The sequence below is a fragment of the Psammomys obesus genome, unplaced genomic scaffold (genome assembly GCF_907164565.1).
Source record: "Psammomys obesus unplaced genomic scaffold, mPsaObe1.curated_primary_1811, whole genome shotgun sequence".
Taxonomy (NCBI): domain Eukaryota; kingdom Metazoa; phylum Chordata; class Mammalia; order Rodentia; family Muridae; genus Psammomys; species Psammomys obesus.
In genome coordinates, this window is record NW_026596152.1 from 11,227,095 (window position 1) to 11,241,471 (window position 14,377).

The window sequence follows — 14,377 nt, forward strand, 5'->3', positions numbered from 1 at the left end:
CTGGTACCAGCAGGACTCCCGGATGTTCCTGGGTCTGGCAGTCCACCTTGGAAGGCAGGCAGACCTGTGTCCTGGATAATGGAGCTCAGGGGACAGAGAGAAGGTCACTGCTGCTGGCTGTGCCCCTGAGGGACCTAGTGGGCAGCGGACTTGGTGGGGAAGGGGTCTAACCTGGATGTTCCTGAAGCTGGTAGCCCTCCTCGGGAAGGCAGGCGGAGCTGAGTTGTGGACAATGGAGCTCAGGGGAGAGAGCGAAAATCACTGTGCTTCAGAGGGACCCAGGCCATATGGGTTTCTTGACCAAACTTTTAAATCCAATTGGTGAGTTAAGTCCATTTACATTCAAGGCTGTAACTGAAAATTGTTTGCTAAGGCTGGGATTTTATTTGTTGTTCTGATTGTTTTAGTTTTCTTATATCCCTGATAATTAAGGTTGGCTGCTTTCTGGTTTGCTGGTCAGACTAATTGGCTATTTCCCCATCCTCCTCTGTTCCTCTACTGGTATCATGTGTTACATTCTGCCCTGTGTTCTTGAGTGAGGAAGGGCCTATCTCCCTTCCTCCAACATGTTTAGTATTCTTGCAAGAATATTCTGCAATGCTAACTTGGTTCTCATGAGTTCCCTTGGCTTTTGCTTGTCTTGGCTTGTCTTAAACTAATTTTTACTCCTCCGTCTATTGTAATACATCGTTTTGCTGAGTAAACTTTCCACGATGAGATTTAATCTGAACAGACACAGCATTCACGAATTAAGCCTAAAGGCATTTGTTTAAAGACTTTAAAAGGTAAATACCAAGTCTGGATCCAGTGACAATAGAGTAATGTGCATTTATCACTAGAATTGCTATTGTTATCTTATTGTTATATATAATAACTTTGTATTCATGTGTATCTTTTTCATATTTCAATGTGAAATAAACAGGCAAAGGGACTCCACAGCTGTGATCCAGATATGGCCAGCAGCAGGCAGAAATCCCAGAAAAGGGGTCATGCAAACCAAAGGGGATTTCTTACTCAACTTGCAACACAAAGACAAGAAAGGACCAAGTTGAGGACACTGGGGTGGGGTGGTCTGCGGAGAAGAAAGGACCATTGATGGGGAAGCAGGAAGCTCGTGTTATATGACATGCACCACGCACAGGCGTATCGAGTACCTGCTCTGGGAGTTCAGGCATGGTGTAGCGGGGTCGGGGGGGGGGGAATAGAGAGGGAAGGCGGGGCTCATTAGTCCGCTGCTCTGCTCTGGAGGAGGAGTTAAGGCTGGTGAGGCAGCCAGGAGTGGGAAAGCCAGATAAGGAATAGGGGTTGGGGTGTGGAAAGCCAGATAAGGAATAGAGGTTTAGTAGAAGGAAACAGACCCACCCCGGGCCGAGGTATTAAACTGGGTCTGAACATCACATTTTCAACAAGCAACATTATATAAACAAAGCCAGAATGTAAAATGGGGAGCGTGGAAACCCGAACTTCCGCCCCAGCGGTCCGTATACAGTGGTCTAACAAACTATATGTCCATGCCTCTCACTCACATCCTGCTGCTTCTGTAGTTGGGTAACATCCTACATCCTTTCATTTTGGAGACTGCCAGAGCCTCTGTTCATCGATTTGCCATGATACTCTTACCTCCTGCCACCTGCCGAGCAGAGGCTCAGCAAAGGTCGAGTGTGTGACAGACAGACAGACAAACAAACAAACAAACAAACAAACACAAAATCAGAACCACTGGATCAAACTGCCCTATTTAAATTCAGCATCTATTACCCTTCTGGGGCAGCCAAGGCATTTTCCTCTGGAGGTTCACTGTCCTCAGTCCTCAGCACTGTGCCCTCCCTGATCCCCCCAGTTCCTGGGACATTAGGATGCACTTTTCACTCCTGCAGAGACAGAGCACTTCTTCCTTAGAGGTCTCCCTGTGTGAGTCTCCCTCATCTTCCTCAGGCATCCACAGAGGCTGGGAGACTCCCAGGCCTATGACAGATTCATTTGTCTCCTTCAACAAGGCTGAGGCAGGAGGTGGCTCCCTGGACTCTCCAGGTTTTCAATTAGTTTTCTCTTACAGCCAGACAGGCTGGCTCCAGGGCCACGATGCAGCTGTTGCCCTTGGTCAGGTCCTGTGTTAGGGGAGACATGGTGCCACCACAGACGGCATGTGGAGGAGGCGTGGCTGGTTCCGTCCAACACAGGCAGAGAGGGGACAGAGTGGACACAACTGGACATAGCGGCTGTGGTGGGAAGGCTTCTGCCACCGATCTAAACTTGGACCTCTTACCCATGGAGGCCCATGACCTGAGGCATAGGGCAAGAGAAACAGGAAGTGAAGAGGAGAGACCCAGACCTGCCTCCTCTTTATGTGGCTGAAACAATGAAGAACTCATAAACGGAGAAACCATTGACGTCCCCGAGCCCATCTCGCTGTGGATGCAGGGATTGCCTTACCTCACCCCATGTCGTCACTCTTCATTGGCTCTAGTGTCTGGAACAATATTATCCCTAGGTCTCATAACCCTGTCTTAGTGCTTCAGCAAGATGGATTCCTGAACATGTGACTGACTGCGTGATCAGGGGTTCTCTCGAGGGACAAAACAAGGGGCACGTATGTGTGTAATTAGAAGAGGAGGCTGACAGATTGCTTACATGATAGGAACTGAGCCCAACAACAGTCACTGCAAACTAGAGAGGAGGAGAACACCTTAGCTGCTTAGGCTGAGGATCTGGACTCCTCATCAGCCCCGGTGCTGAAGGGACTTACACAGAGGGCTGAGGGTTGCGTCTACATCCAAAGGCCAGGGAGCTGGAGTCTGCTGTCAGTGGAAGAAGCAGCAACAGCAACAGATGCACAAGGAAGGAGGGCTTGCAGGGCAATCACCCTGCTTCATCCTCGCCTCCATAAGGACCCCAAGCCCAGGGCTTAGTGCTATCTACATACAGGGGATGGTCCCCCTCTGTACGCCCTCTCTGGATGACAAACAATCTGTTCTCAGCATGTCTGAACCCAGTCAAGTCCACTACCAAGACCAGCCATCACTCCCATGGTCAGTTTGTAGGCCTTTCACATCCAGATGGGTGAGTAACACTTGTACGTATGTATACGAGTGTCACACTGCCAGGGACACTAACTAAAAAGAAGGGCATGGCTCAAACGAAGGAAGGGATTTCTCACACTTATCGTGCCTCACGATGGAGGCACGGAGGAATATAAATTCCAACTACCCTGGCCCCCCGGGATACTGTGTGTGAACACACAATACTGGCTATAGAGAGGGGAGATGATAGCTAAAGTGACACCACACACTCACTGACCACGCAGATCCCCTCATGCTCACACAGCCTCCACGTGGTGGCTCCCATGGCACCATTCAGAGTCTGCAAAGGCTTTGGGCTCCCCACCGCCTTGGCTGCCAACGTAGATTTGTCATTTCCACTACCCGCAGGTTCCACCGCCTGGGAGTGCTAAGAGCCTTTGCCGGTGCTCACAGTGGGGATGGCAAGTCTTGCTGATGGACAAACAGATCTCCTGCATCCGAGGGAAGAAGGAGCAGGCTGTGCTGAAGCATGGCAACCAGGGTCAAGCTTCCTGTGCAGCTGTTTTTGTTGTTTTGGTCACTATTGTAAATGGATGTGTGGCCAGCACTGTGGGTGGTTATAGGAAATAAGCATCATGGGAGAAGCTGCGTCCTCCCCAGCCACAGTCCACTCCCTTGTGAAAGATCCTACCAAGTAGAATCCTGCCCACCCTGCTTCAGCTCTCTTGCCCTACCTCTTTCCTGGGAAGTGAACCCCTGATTGAGAATTCTTCACTGATTTCGTGGGCCCAGCTCAAAATTATGACTCTCAGCCACCTCCCAAGAGTGGACATACTGATATATCACTTAGTGGGTCTCAGAGCCATCTCACCCTGCTTCCCATCCTCCCTCTGTGCTCCCATGGCCTTCCTTCCATCGTCTGAGAACTGTGTGTCTCCCTGCAAAGCCGTGCCGAAGCCTTGTGTCTGCACCCGAGCTCTCTCTCTCTTTGAGCCACACCACGTTGGGGTCAGGTGTCTATCACAGCTTTTGCTGTGGCAACAACTCAAAGGGATCCTAGTTTCCCACATCTGGATCCAGCCCTGAACTGCCGTCCGAAGCCATTATTGAAACTATGGTTGGTTTTGAGACTGTTCATGTTTTAAAATACATATGTTTGCTAAATACCTATCTAGTGAAGCTTCCTCTTTCTGTTCCCCTTTGACAGGAAAGTTTGTGGTGACTTGTTTCACCTCATTATGGTTGCTGCTAGGGCGGGTCATGTTCCTCTTCCATCTCAGTAATTCCTATTACTTGTCACTAAGGGGCTGAGTTCTCATTTCTCCCTTGGAAAGCAATGAATGAGAAAATGGGGGCTGCAGACACAATTTAGAGCTCTGGTCCCAACTACAAAAATTATCAAGAGATAACCAATGTAAAAAGATGAAAATTACAAGCTCAAAATTCAAAATGTCTGTAAGATTTCACTTCTTAAATTTTATATATATATTTTTTTGTTTTTGTAACCAAAATTATTCTCTTTAGAATAATTGTTTTAAATTTATGGTTGTGAGTCTCTCCTTTAAAGGCTGAGCCATTTCTCCAGTCAATCCTCCAGCACTCTGGGAGGCAGAGGCTGATGGATTTCTGTGGGTTCTAAGCTAGCCTGGTTTACAAAGGGAGTCCAGAATAGCCAGAACTACATAGAGAAACCTGTCTTGAAAACAAAACAAAAAAAGAATAATTGTTTTACCATAAGATTAATTTTAGTCTCATGATAACCACAAAGTAAAATCTTGTACACAAACTAAAAGCAAAAAAGAAAAGGATTTAAATAATATTACCAGAATATTATTGAACAAATGTTCTTGTTGTATAGTAGCAGCTCTATTCGTAATAGCCAGAATCTGGAAACAACCTAGATGTCCCTCAATGGAGGAATGGATACAGAAATTGTGGTATATTTACACAGTGGAATACTACTCAGCTATTAAAAACAAGGAAATCATGAAATTTGCAGGCAAATGGTGGGAACTAGAAAAGATCATCTTGAGTGAGGTAACCCAGAAGCAGAAAAACACACATGGTATATACATACTTATAAGTGGATATTAGCCATATAATATAGGATAAACATACTAAAATTTATACTCTTAAAGAAGCAAGACAACAAGGAAGACCCTAGGGAAGATGCTCAATCTTTGTTCAGAAGGACAAATGTGATAGACATTGGAAGCAAGAGAAGACAGGGAACAGGACAGGAGCCTACCACCGATGGACTCTGAAAGACTCTACTGATTGAGGTATCAAAGCAGAGGCTGAGACTCACAGACAAACTTTGGGAAGAGTGCAGGGAATCTTATGAAAGAAGAGGGAGATAGAAAGACCTTGAGGGGATAGGAGCTCCAAAAGAAGACCAACAGAGCCGAAAAACTGACCTCTGGGGTCCCTGCAGAGACTGATACCCCAACCAAGGACAATGGATGGAGAGGACCTAAAACCCTGGCTCAGATGTATCCCATAGACTCCGTCTCCAAGTGGATTCCCTAATAAGGAGAACAGGGGCTTTCTCTGGCATGAACTCAGTGGCAGGTTCTCTGATCACCTCCTCCTGTGGGATGCAGCCTTGCCAGTCCACAGAGGAAGACGATGCAACCAGTCCTGATGAGAACTGCTAGGTTAGGGTCAAATAGAAGGGGAGGAGGACCTCCCCTATTAGTAGACTATGGGAGGGGCATAGGGGGAGAAGAGGGAGGGAGGGTGGGATTGGGAAGAGACGAGGGAGGTGGGGGCTACAGCCAGGATACAAATTGAATACGTTATAATAAATGATAATAATGAAGAAAGAAAAAATAATAATATTACTAGAAAAAAATCATCTAAGCCCAAAAGTAGACAGTAAGGAAAGAAAAAAATATACAAGATAATTAGGAAACAGGAGCTGGTGCAAACTTGTGCTCTTGATCTTGGCTGTTACCATGGGTGACAGCAGAATACTTTATCCCATTGGAACACACAGAGTAAAAAATGTGAATAGGTAAAAGAATGAGGCTCAATATGAAGCCTGAAAGAAATTCATTTCATCAATAAAGATGTAGTTCAGGTCCCAGCACTCATGTTGGGAAGCTCACACCACCTGTAAAGCTCCAGAGGATCTGATAACCTCTTCTGGACACTTTGACACTGCTCTCGCATGCACTCATATACCCACACACCACACCCCCACACCCACATTCACACACAGACACACACATAGCACACACTCACACACACACACACACACACACACACATACATAGAAACATCTCACACAGTCACATTCAAATGTACACAGATACATACAAATACATATACAAACACAGAAAATATCTCACACACAAACACATATATGTATACACACAAAACACACATAATATAAACTCAAGCATATACACAAAGACACACATACAGACACACACACAACCAAACACACACATCCTTAAAAATAAAATCTTTGTTTTAAAGCCCAGGAAAATGGTTTAATCACTGAATTCTAGCAAGTGTTACAAGAGTAATAAGGATTCTCCAATGGTTCCAAAACATTATGAAAAAAGGAATTTTTCCCAGTCCCTCACAAAAGGCTGATACTGTTATGATACACACAGCAAGAACACACAGAGCAAAAGTCATGGAACAATATCCAAGACAAACATTTCTGCCAATTTCTCCACAGAATATTAGCAAATGAGATATAATATTCCATTATTGCTCGTTATGACTGAATAGGACACATCTCAAAAATTTCAGTGTGTTCAATACACATAAAAAAGAAGGTAATGAAACCCACACAATCATGTTAACATATATAGCAAACCTATGTTACCCAATTTACTTTCTGATAAATTATTTCTTCAAACTAGATGGAGATAGTCTATATTCTTATACAGTAAAGGCCCTTTATGACAGGAAGAAAGCATCGTGCTAGCAGGCATGTGAGGGTCCTATAAATCACATCAACATGATACGAAGAACAACAGAGACAAGGAAAAGGAACTATTCCTTCCAAGTTACTTACTTTAGAGATTCTTAAAAGATTTCATGCGCAAAATTTTCTTCATAGTCTCTGTGACATTCTTATTCCTAAGACTATAGATTAGTGGGTTCAACAGAGGGGTGAGAATCGTGTAAAACACAGACACCACCATGTCCTTCTCAGGGGTGTGGAAGGAGGCAGGGAGCATGTAGGTGTAGACAGCAGCGCCATAGAAGAGGATGACCACAGCCATGTGGGAGGAGCAGGTGGCAAGGGCCTTCCTCCTGCCCTCTGCTGAGTTCATCCTGACAACAGTGAGGAGGATGGACGAATAGGAGCTGGAAATGACTGTCACAGGGATGAGAAGCATGAGCACACAGCACAGGTACATGAGAGTCTCATAGAGCCAGGTGTCTGAGCAGGAGAGCTTCCTCACAGCAGGGACCTCACAGAAGAAATGGTGGATCTCCCTGGACCCACAGAATGGAAAGGTCATGGTGACAGGAGTGAACACGAATCCATCCAAGGATCCCAGGAGCCAACAGACAGACATCAGGAGGAGGCACACTCTGTGGTTCATGAGGACAGGATAACGGAGTGGGTGGCAGATGGCCACATAGCGGTCATAAGACATGGCAGCCAGAAGGAAAAATTCGGAACCTCCTAGTGTCAGGTAGAGAAACATCTGCATCCCACAGGCAGCAGCTGAGATCCTGTGGCTCCCCAGGACCTGGTCCATGAGCATCTTGGGCACAGTGACAGAAATGTACATCATGTCCATGAGGGACAGCTGGCTGATGAAAAAGTACATGGGTGTGTGGAGGTGGGTGTCAGAGAGGATGAGGAGGATCAGGAGGGCATTCCCAGACAAGGCCAGCATGAAAACCACAAAAATGACCACAGCAAGCAAGACAGGGTGTTTGGATTGAGTGAAGAGTCCCAGCAGGATGAAATCTGACTGTCCAGTGTAGTTGCTCATCCAGGTGGTGATGTCCATGGTGTCTCCTAGGGAAGGAAAAATGCTTTGGTTTAGTGTCATGTGACTATAGGAACAAATGTTTAGTGGTGTGTTTCTCAGCCTGACTGTTCTTACAAAGGGCGTTCCCTGTGCCTGGAGAGCTGAGGATTGCAAATTACACATAGCTCAACCAATTTTTTTTTTCTTTTTTGAAAATTTAGATTTCACATCTTGGTCGGATGCACTGGTGATTCTGGGCAAAATTTCCACAATTCATGGTCATGAACTTTCCTAATGGCAGACATCCTCTTCTCTCAAGACTACAAACTTGAGAAACGCTGCCCCAGGCTAACACAAACAGAGATTCAGTGACAGAAAGTGTAAAATCAAAATTATTTTGAAAGGTTTGGTTTTAAAGTGTGAAGTAAGCCTGATGCTTATACATTGAGGATCCAATTAGATCCACCTCGTCCCCCAGCTCAGATGTAGCCGATAGGCAGCTCAGTCTCCAAGTTGGGTTCCCTAGTATGGGGAGCAGGGGCTGTTGCTGACATGGACTCTGTTGCCTGCTCCTCGGTCACTTCCCCCTGGCGGGGCGGCCTTGCCAGAGGAAGAGGATGTAGATGGTTCTGATGAGCCTTGATAGGCTGGGGTCAGTTGATAGGAGAGGAGGGATTCCACTTTCTGAGGATTAGAGGAAGAGAAAAGGGGGAAGAAGGGAGGATGGGACCAGAAGGAGATGAAGGAGGGGGCCACAATAAAGATGTAAAGGGAATAAATTTTTGTAAATTTAAAGAAATAAAAAGGATCCAATTGGAGTCTTAAAGACTGCGGTGTGTTTCACATAAGCATATTTTAAAAGTAATGACTTAAGGTGGAGTTTTCAAACAAGTGAACCTTTTCCGTCCCTAGGATCTGAACAACGTGAGAATTTCTGTGCTGCCTGGAGGAAGCCTCACCTTCCTACAAACAGAACCAATGCTCAGAACCCAAAGAGGCTTGGAGCAAAGAGCCCACTCAGTGGCCAAATGCTGTCACCAGTCCAGCTATTGCTCAGCCCCCTCCATCTGCTCTACCTAAAATAATGCCACTGATGGTGGTAGTGGTGGCGATGATGATGGTGTGGTTGGAGGTAGTGATGATGATGGAGTAGTGTGGTTGGGGGGCAGTGGGAGTGATGATGAAGATGATGATGATGATGATGATAACTTTGCCTTCTGATTTGGCCACAGTTAGATGATAAAACAAAACAATGGAAGTTCTTTCGCTATCCCAAGATAAAAATGGATGAGCACCACACGCTGTGCGAGAGTTAAGAATTCACTACCCTGGAGGGCCATCTTAGAGATGGATACTGCTATTGTATTATTGACTACATTACTTTTGATCCCCAGTTTAGACATTGTGTAGGCATTTGAGAATTTGGCTTTCAAAATGATAAGGAAAAATCTTGAAATGTAATATAGACAGCCTACTTAAAAAAGAATTTGACTTGAAATTTTCTATGTGTTTACAGGTATGCTTATTTTGTATAGATGTACGAAAACCTTATTCGCTTAGGTAAACATTCACATGAACTTAGGAATTTACAAATGAATAGATGACGTATTTACACATTTAGCCCCGATCAGCAGAGTTAGCAGGAAAGTTCACCTGTGTAAGGTCTGGGATTCTCCGAGTTCATCGCCTCTCACTTCCCATCATGTGCTCTAAGTCTATGGGATCAGAGGTGACTGTGCTCACTAGGCCAGCCTGCGGCTGTGCGTGCAGTGACATCTGCTCCATTGACTGTCACAATCCCTGTCTCATGGAATCCAAGAAGCAGAGACAACTGGGCAACACTGAGCTGCCGCTGGCACAGGCTCCGTGCTCCCTATGCTCCATGCTCACCAGCTGGACTCTGGGTTGGATTCTGGAAACATGTCAAGGAGACTTTAAGCTTGATGATGTTTAAAGGGGCTCCTGCTAGTCTGCATAAGACAATATAGAGATATGACAAAGTCAAATGTTTACAGAGCTGCAGAAATGTAAAAGCAACAGGTACAAAGTGCATCTGCCCTCTCTGAAGTCAGCTAAAGCTTACGCCATGTTTCTCCTTAAACAGACCGAGTATTTTTAAACTTTATACTTTAGAGCTATGATATTACGTTTTACATTTTAGCATGTATATGTGTCTTGCGTGCACATTTGTATGTGCGCCGTAAGTGCTCCTACTGTCCAAGGAGGTCAGAAGAGGATGGCAGGTACCCTGGAGCTGGAGTTAGGATGGTTGTAATCAGCCACGCTGGGAGCCAAACCTGGGTCTGCTGCAAAAGCAACAAACCCCTCTTAACCTCTTAGCCAGCCCATCCAGCCCTCCTGTCAACCTTCTGCTTTCTGAAATTGATAGATGGTAGCTCTCACCAAAATGTCTCCTCTTCCTGAGAAGAGTTTAGCCCTGGTTACAGGGCAGGGGGAGTTCAGGAAGAATGGCCAGCTTCACAGCCATTTACACCACTGTGACCATGCCCTCAACTAATCCCAGTACTCATATTCGACTGCTTAAAAATCTGTGCTTTCCATGATGCTCAGGAAGCTGAGAGAGCTGCAGGGTTCCTGAAGCCATCGTTAAAAGGTTGGAGAAGTTGGAGGCGTTTTGCAGGAGATGGGAAAACATATAGATACTCGATAAATATATGCATAGAGACAGACAGACAGAGAAGCAGACAGAGTTCCTTTCTACCAGTGTCTTTATGACAGACAGAAACTAATACATGTTCAATATTTCAATGTCCCAAAACACTGCAAACACACCAGACAGTTTGGTTTATATTTGTGGACACAGTGGACCAGAGACCACGATAGTGGCTGCCAAATATGGAAATCTAAACCCTTCGGAGTGAATGTGAGTCAGGGACAGCTGAGGGACTGTGCTGGACCAAGGAGTGCTGCACTCAGGTCAGCGGGAGTTTCTAACACCAAGACACCAGGTCATCAGAAGGACTAGGAACGTGGTCTCTGAGGCAGGCACGGGGATGGCAGCCTCTGCAATCCTGTCCCCCACTCTCCAGTTTGCATCTCGTGTGGACAGGCAGGGGCAGCTTCACACTAGGGGTTACTGACCGCCGTCTGCCCAGGGGCTGGGAAGCTTACTTACCTTATTTTCTTCATTTAGAGGGGGGAAAGCCAGATTTCAGAGTGTGTGCCTAACGCAAGGCAAGACAACCAACTGATCAAGGAAGTACATTTCACCCTTTCGGGGAACACCGAACATGCTCCTGCCTCAGTTCTCTTGGAAACCCCATTTCCCCCTGTAGTCTGCAATTCAGTCTAAACAATGCTCTGCCTCTTTTCATCACAGAAAACATAGGATAAATATAATTCTCCGTGTGTCGTTGTTACCCTCTTGTAAGATACCAGTCCCAAGACTGCTCGTGTATGCCGTAAGATCAGTTAAGAAGACAGCAAGCATGCATGTTCTTCTGCTTCTATACAGCGGGGAATAAAACATGCTAAGTCCATTGCATTAAATAAGTAGGATTTGAAAGTTTGGAAAGAAAGTACATTTTCTTCTCCACAGGGGAAAAAAGATAGAGGAAACTTAAAGAAATATTGTCAGGAACTAATAGAGGATTCTGACGGCAGATGTTGAGTCAGGAGCAGTGACTCCTGCAGAATCTCCTGTCAGCTCCAACTCACCCCAGATTCTGCTGGCAGCTCTGCACAGGTGGGCCAAGGGACAGTGGCTGGTTAAGGACACAAAGGATAGGAGGGAAGTGATGTCATCCCTGGCTGGACTCTGCTCATTAAGAGGTGGTGTGGAGGGATTTTGTGAATAATGCTCCTTTGAGACTTTAAAGATGTGATTAACAAAGCCAAAAAAGGTGACCGACGTCTCCATTACACACGTGGTTTTATCTTTTATGTCTTTTTCTTGTCTCCAGTATTTTTAAAAATGGAATTGTAACCAGGATTAACAAGGATCTGAAATTTCAACCTTGTCAATAAATCTCAATCATGAAATACACAAATTAGTCAATACATGGTTATAGGCTTAGTCACCTGTTAGAGTTGGTTAGTGTTCTTCCTCTGTCTGTCTTTCTGTCTGTTTCTCTCTCTCACTGTGTGTGTTCCCATAAACTTCCAGTAATTTTCACAGGCGTGGAATCTGAAGCGTGGAGTTCAGCTCTTTGGTTGTAGGTACCACCCCTTACCAGCAAGCAACAAACTGACCCTAATGTGCCACCTTGCCCTCTCTCCAGCCCATCAGCCCTGTACTCTGTTGGCGGTCACAAGCCATGCGCTTTAAGCTGCCTTCAATGTAAATGCTTGTTTCATTTTAAATAGTAACATGCAAATTACATAACACTCTACAAGTACAAATTACTTCAATGAAATTATAAATATTTATATTACAGTCACCTGAAAAAAAATCAAAAGTCTTAAGACACCATATACTTTGGTCACAGGACATGGAGAAAACAAGAGTGCTCACCAGGAGTCTTGCTTCCTGTTAAGTAGCTTTCATGGTACCATGAGGGGCTGTGCCGGCTTTGGGTGCAGATAAAGCAGCAGGGTCTACAAGGCAACGTCTGGCACTCTGAAAGCCAGCCAGCAGGGAGAAACTTCCTGACCATTACAAACATGGTTTGCCCATGTCTTGTGAACAATGTCTGTGGTTTCTTCAGTTTACCATCAAGTTCTAGAGGGTAACCTAGAGCAATGGCAATAGCTCTGTGTTGTTTAGCGAGTCCGCAGGACACCCATGACAAACAACTCAAAAAGATCTATCTCACACTAAGCACTGGGCTATTTGGCAGTCTATGGCTTTCCTGAGTAGAGTGTATACATCCATATAAATTTATGTAGAAGAATAGCACGTTTCTATATGGCCTTTTCAAACATCCTTAATGCTAGTTGTTCCCTTCTTTGTCCTCACTCTCATCCTCTCCACACTCCAAACTTTTCCCCAGTTGTTTTGTCCTTTGTGCCACTGTATTCTACTGTCCACTGTCCCTTAGATCTTTCTCTCCCTTGCCACAAACCAGCACTTCCCAGTTTCCTGTATTCAGCAGATTCTCCAAATTAAACACACAAAATCATAAGATTGAACACGAAGATCACCAATTGAGTGAGACTGTGTGATATTTGTTGAAAACATAATTCATAAATGTGTAAAAAGGTGCTCACACTGAGAACCACAGTAACTCATCTCACAATCCAATGGCGTTAATGCTCATCTGTATGAGAGTTCCTGAGAAACCTGTGCTCATGAAATCTCTAATGTGTGGGTAGTCATTGACCTGAATCTGTCAGTATTCTGAGAGTACCCATTATGTCACTTAACTTTGGCCAAAAGTGAAAAGTCCTTCCTCTGTAGATTGCACAGAGGACTGGATGCCTGAGTGATGGCTGGACCCACAGCTGGGTCTGTCCAGTGAGTGGTGTCCTCTCCCCATGTCCTTCCTGGTCACTGGGTGCTGCTTGTGAGATGAGTTTGCTCCACAGAGCACAGACCTCTCAGTGTCACATGATCCTTAGGGTGAAAGGGATTCATGTGTCTGAGATGAGTTTCACCACATTTTATTTGATTCATTTTCTGTGTAATCACTATATGGAATGTAGCTCTGGGATTTTAAAAACAAAAGTTCAATTCTTAATCCACCGAGGTTTAGTCTCAATTCATACCTCAGGTTTAAAAAATCCTCAAAATAAGTTTGATTTCCCTTTGGGATCAGTGGTTTATAATAGTCTAAGAAGAGATCCCACAGACTCTGGTCCTTCTAGATAAAGGACATTTTTATGTGACCTGGATAACTCATGACCCTGGAATGCGACAGATAAATGAGGAGTTATGATGGTTCTAAGCACAGATATGAATTTGGTTTTTATGTTTTCTTAAATTACAGATAAATTATAAACCTCAAATCTCCAGGCCCATGGAACTTCCTGTCTGTACAATCAGGTTGAGACAAACACCACTGAGCAGTTGTTCATGTGGTCACATGACATTAACCCCAAAGCTTCTTGGTTGCCTAGGAGACACCCTTGGGCATCGTCACCTGGATGAGCAACTATACTGGACAGTCAGATTTCTCCCTGCTGGGACTCTTCAGTCAGTCCAAACACGCTGCCCTGCTTGCTGTGGTAGCTATTGTGTGTTGAGGTTAATTTAAAGGTATGGTCTAATAATGTTTATTATTAACTTTATAATTATTATGGCAGTATTGTCTAAACTGTTATCACAATCAATAAAAGACACCTGGGGCATGGCAGGTATTATTTCCTAAGCTATTTTATCTCCTACCCCACGCCATCTGCTCTAATAATTTCCGTTTGGGCTACCTCCCAAAATACTTGCTAATGTTCCTCATCTGGGCCAGTTTCCTCCGTCAATGCCTATTTGGCCATGTGCTTCTCTCCAGGCTA

The 14,377-nt window shown here is 45.0% G+C and overlaps 1 protein-coding gene across 1 annotated transcript; it reads right to left on the bottom strand.

Annotated features, from left to right (window-relative positions):
- Positions 1–7,054: 7,054 nt before the first annotated feature.
- On the bottom strand, positions 7,055–8,008 carry LOC129666934 (olfactory receptor 2T29-like). Its single transcript, XM_055594312.1, has one exon. The coding sequence runs from the start codon at positions 8,006–8,008 to the stop codon at positions 7,055–7,057; it is 954 nt and encodes a 317-aa protein (XP_055450287.1).
- Positions 8,009–14,377: the final 6,369 nt, after the last annotated feature.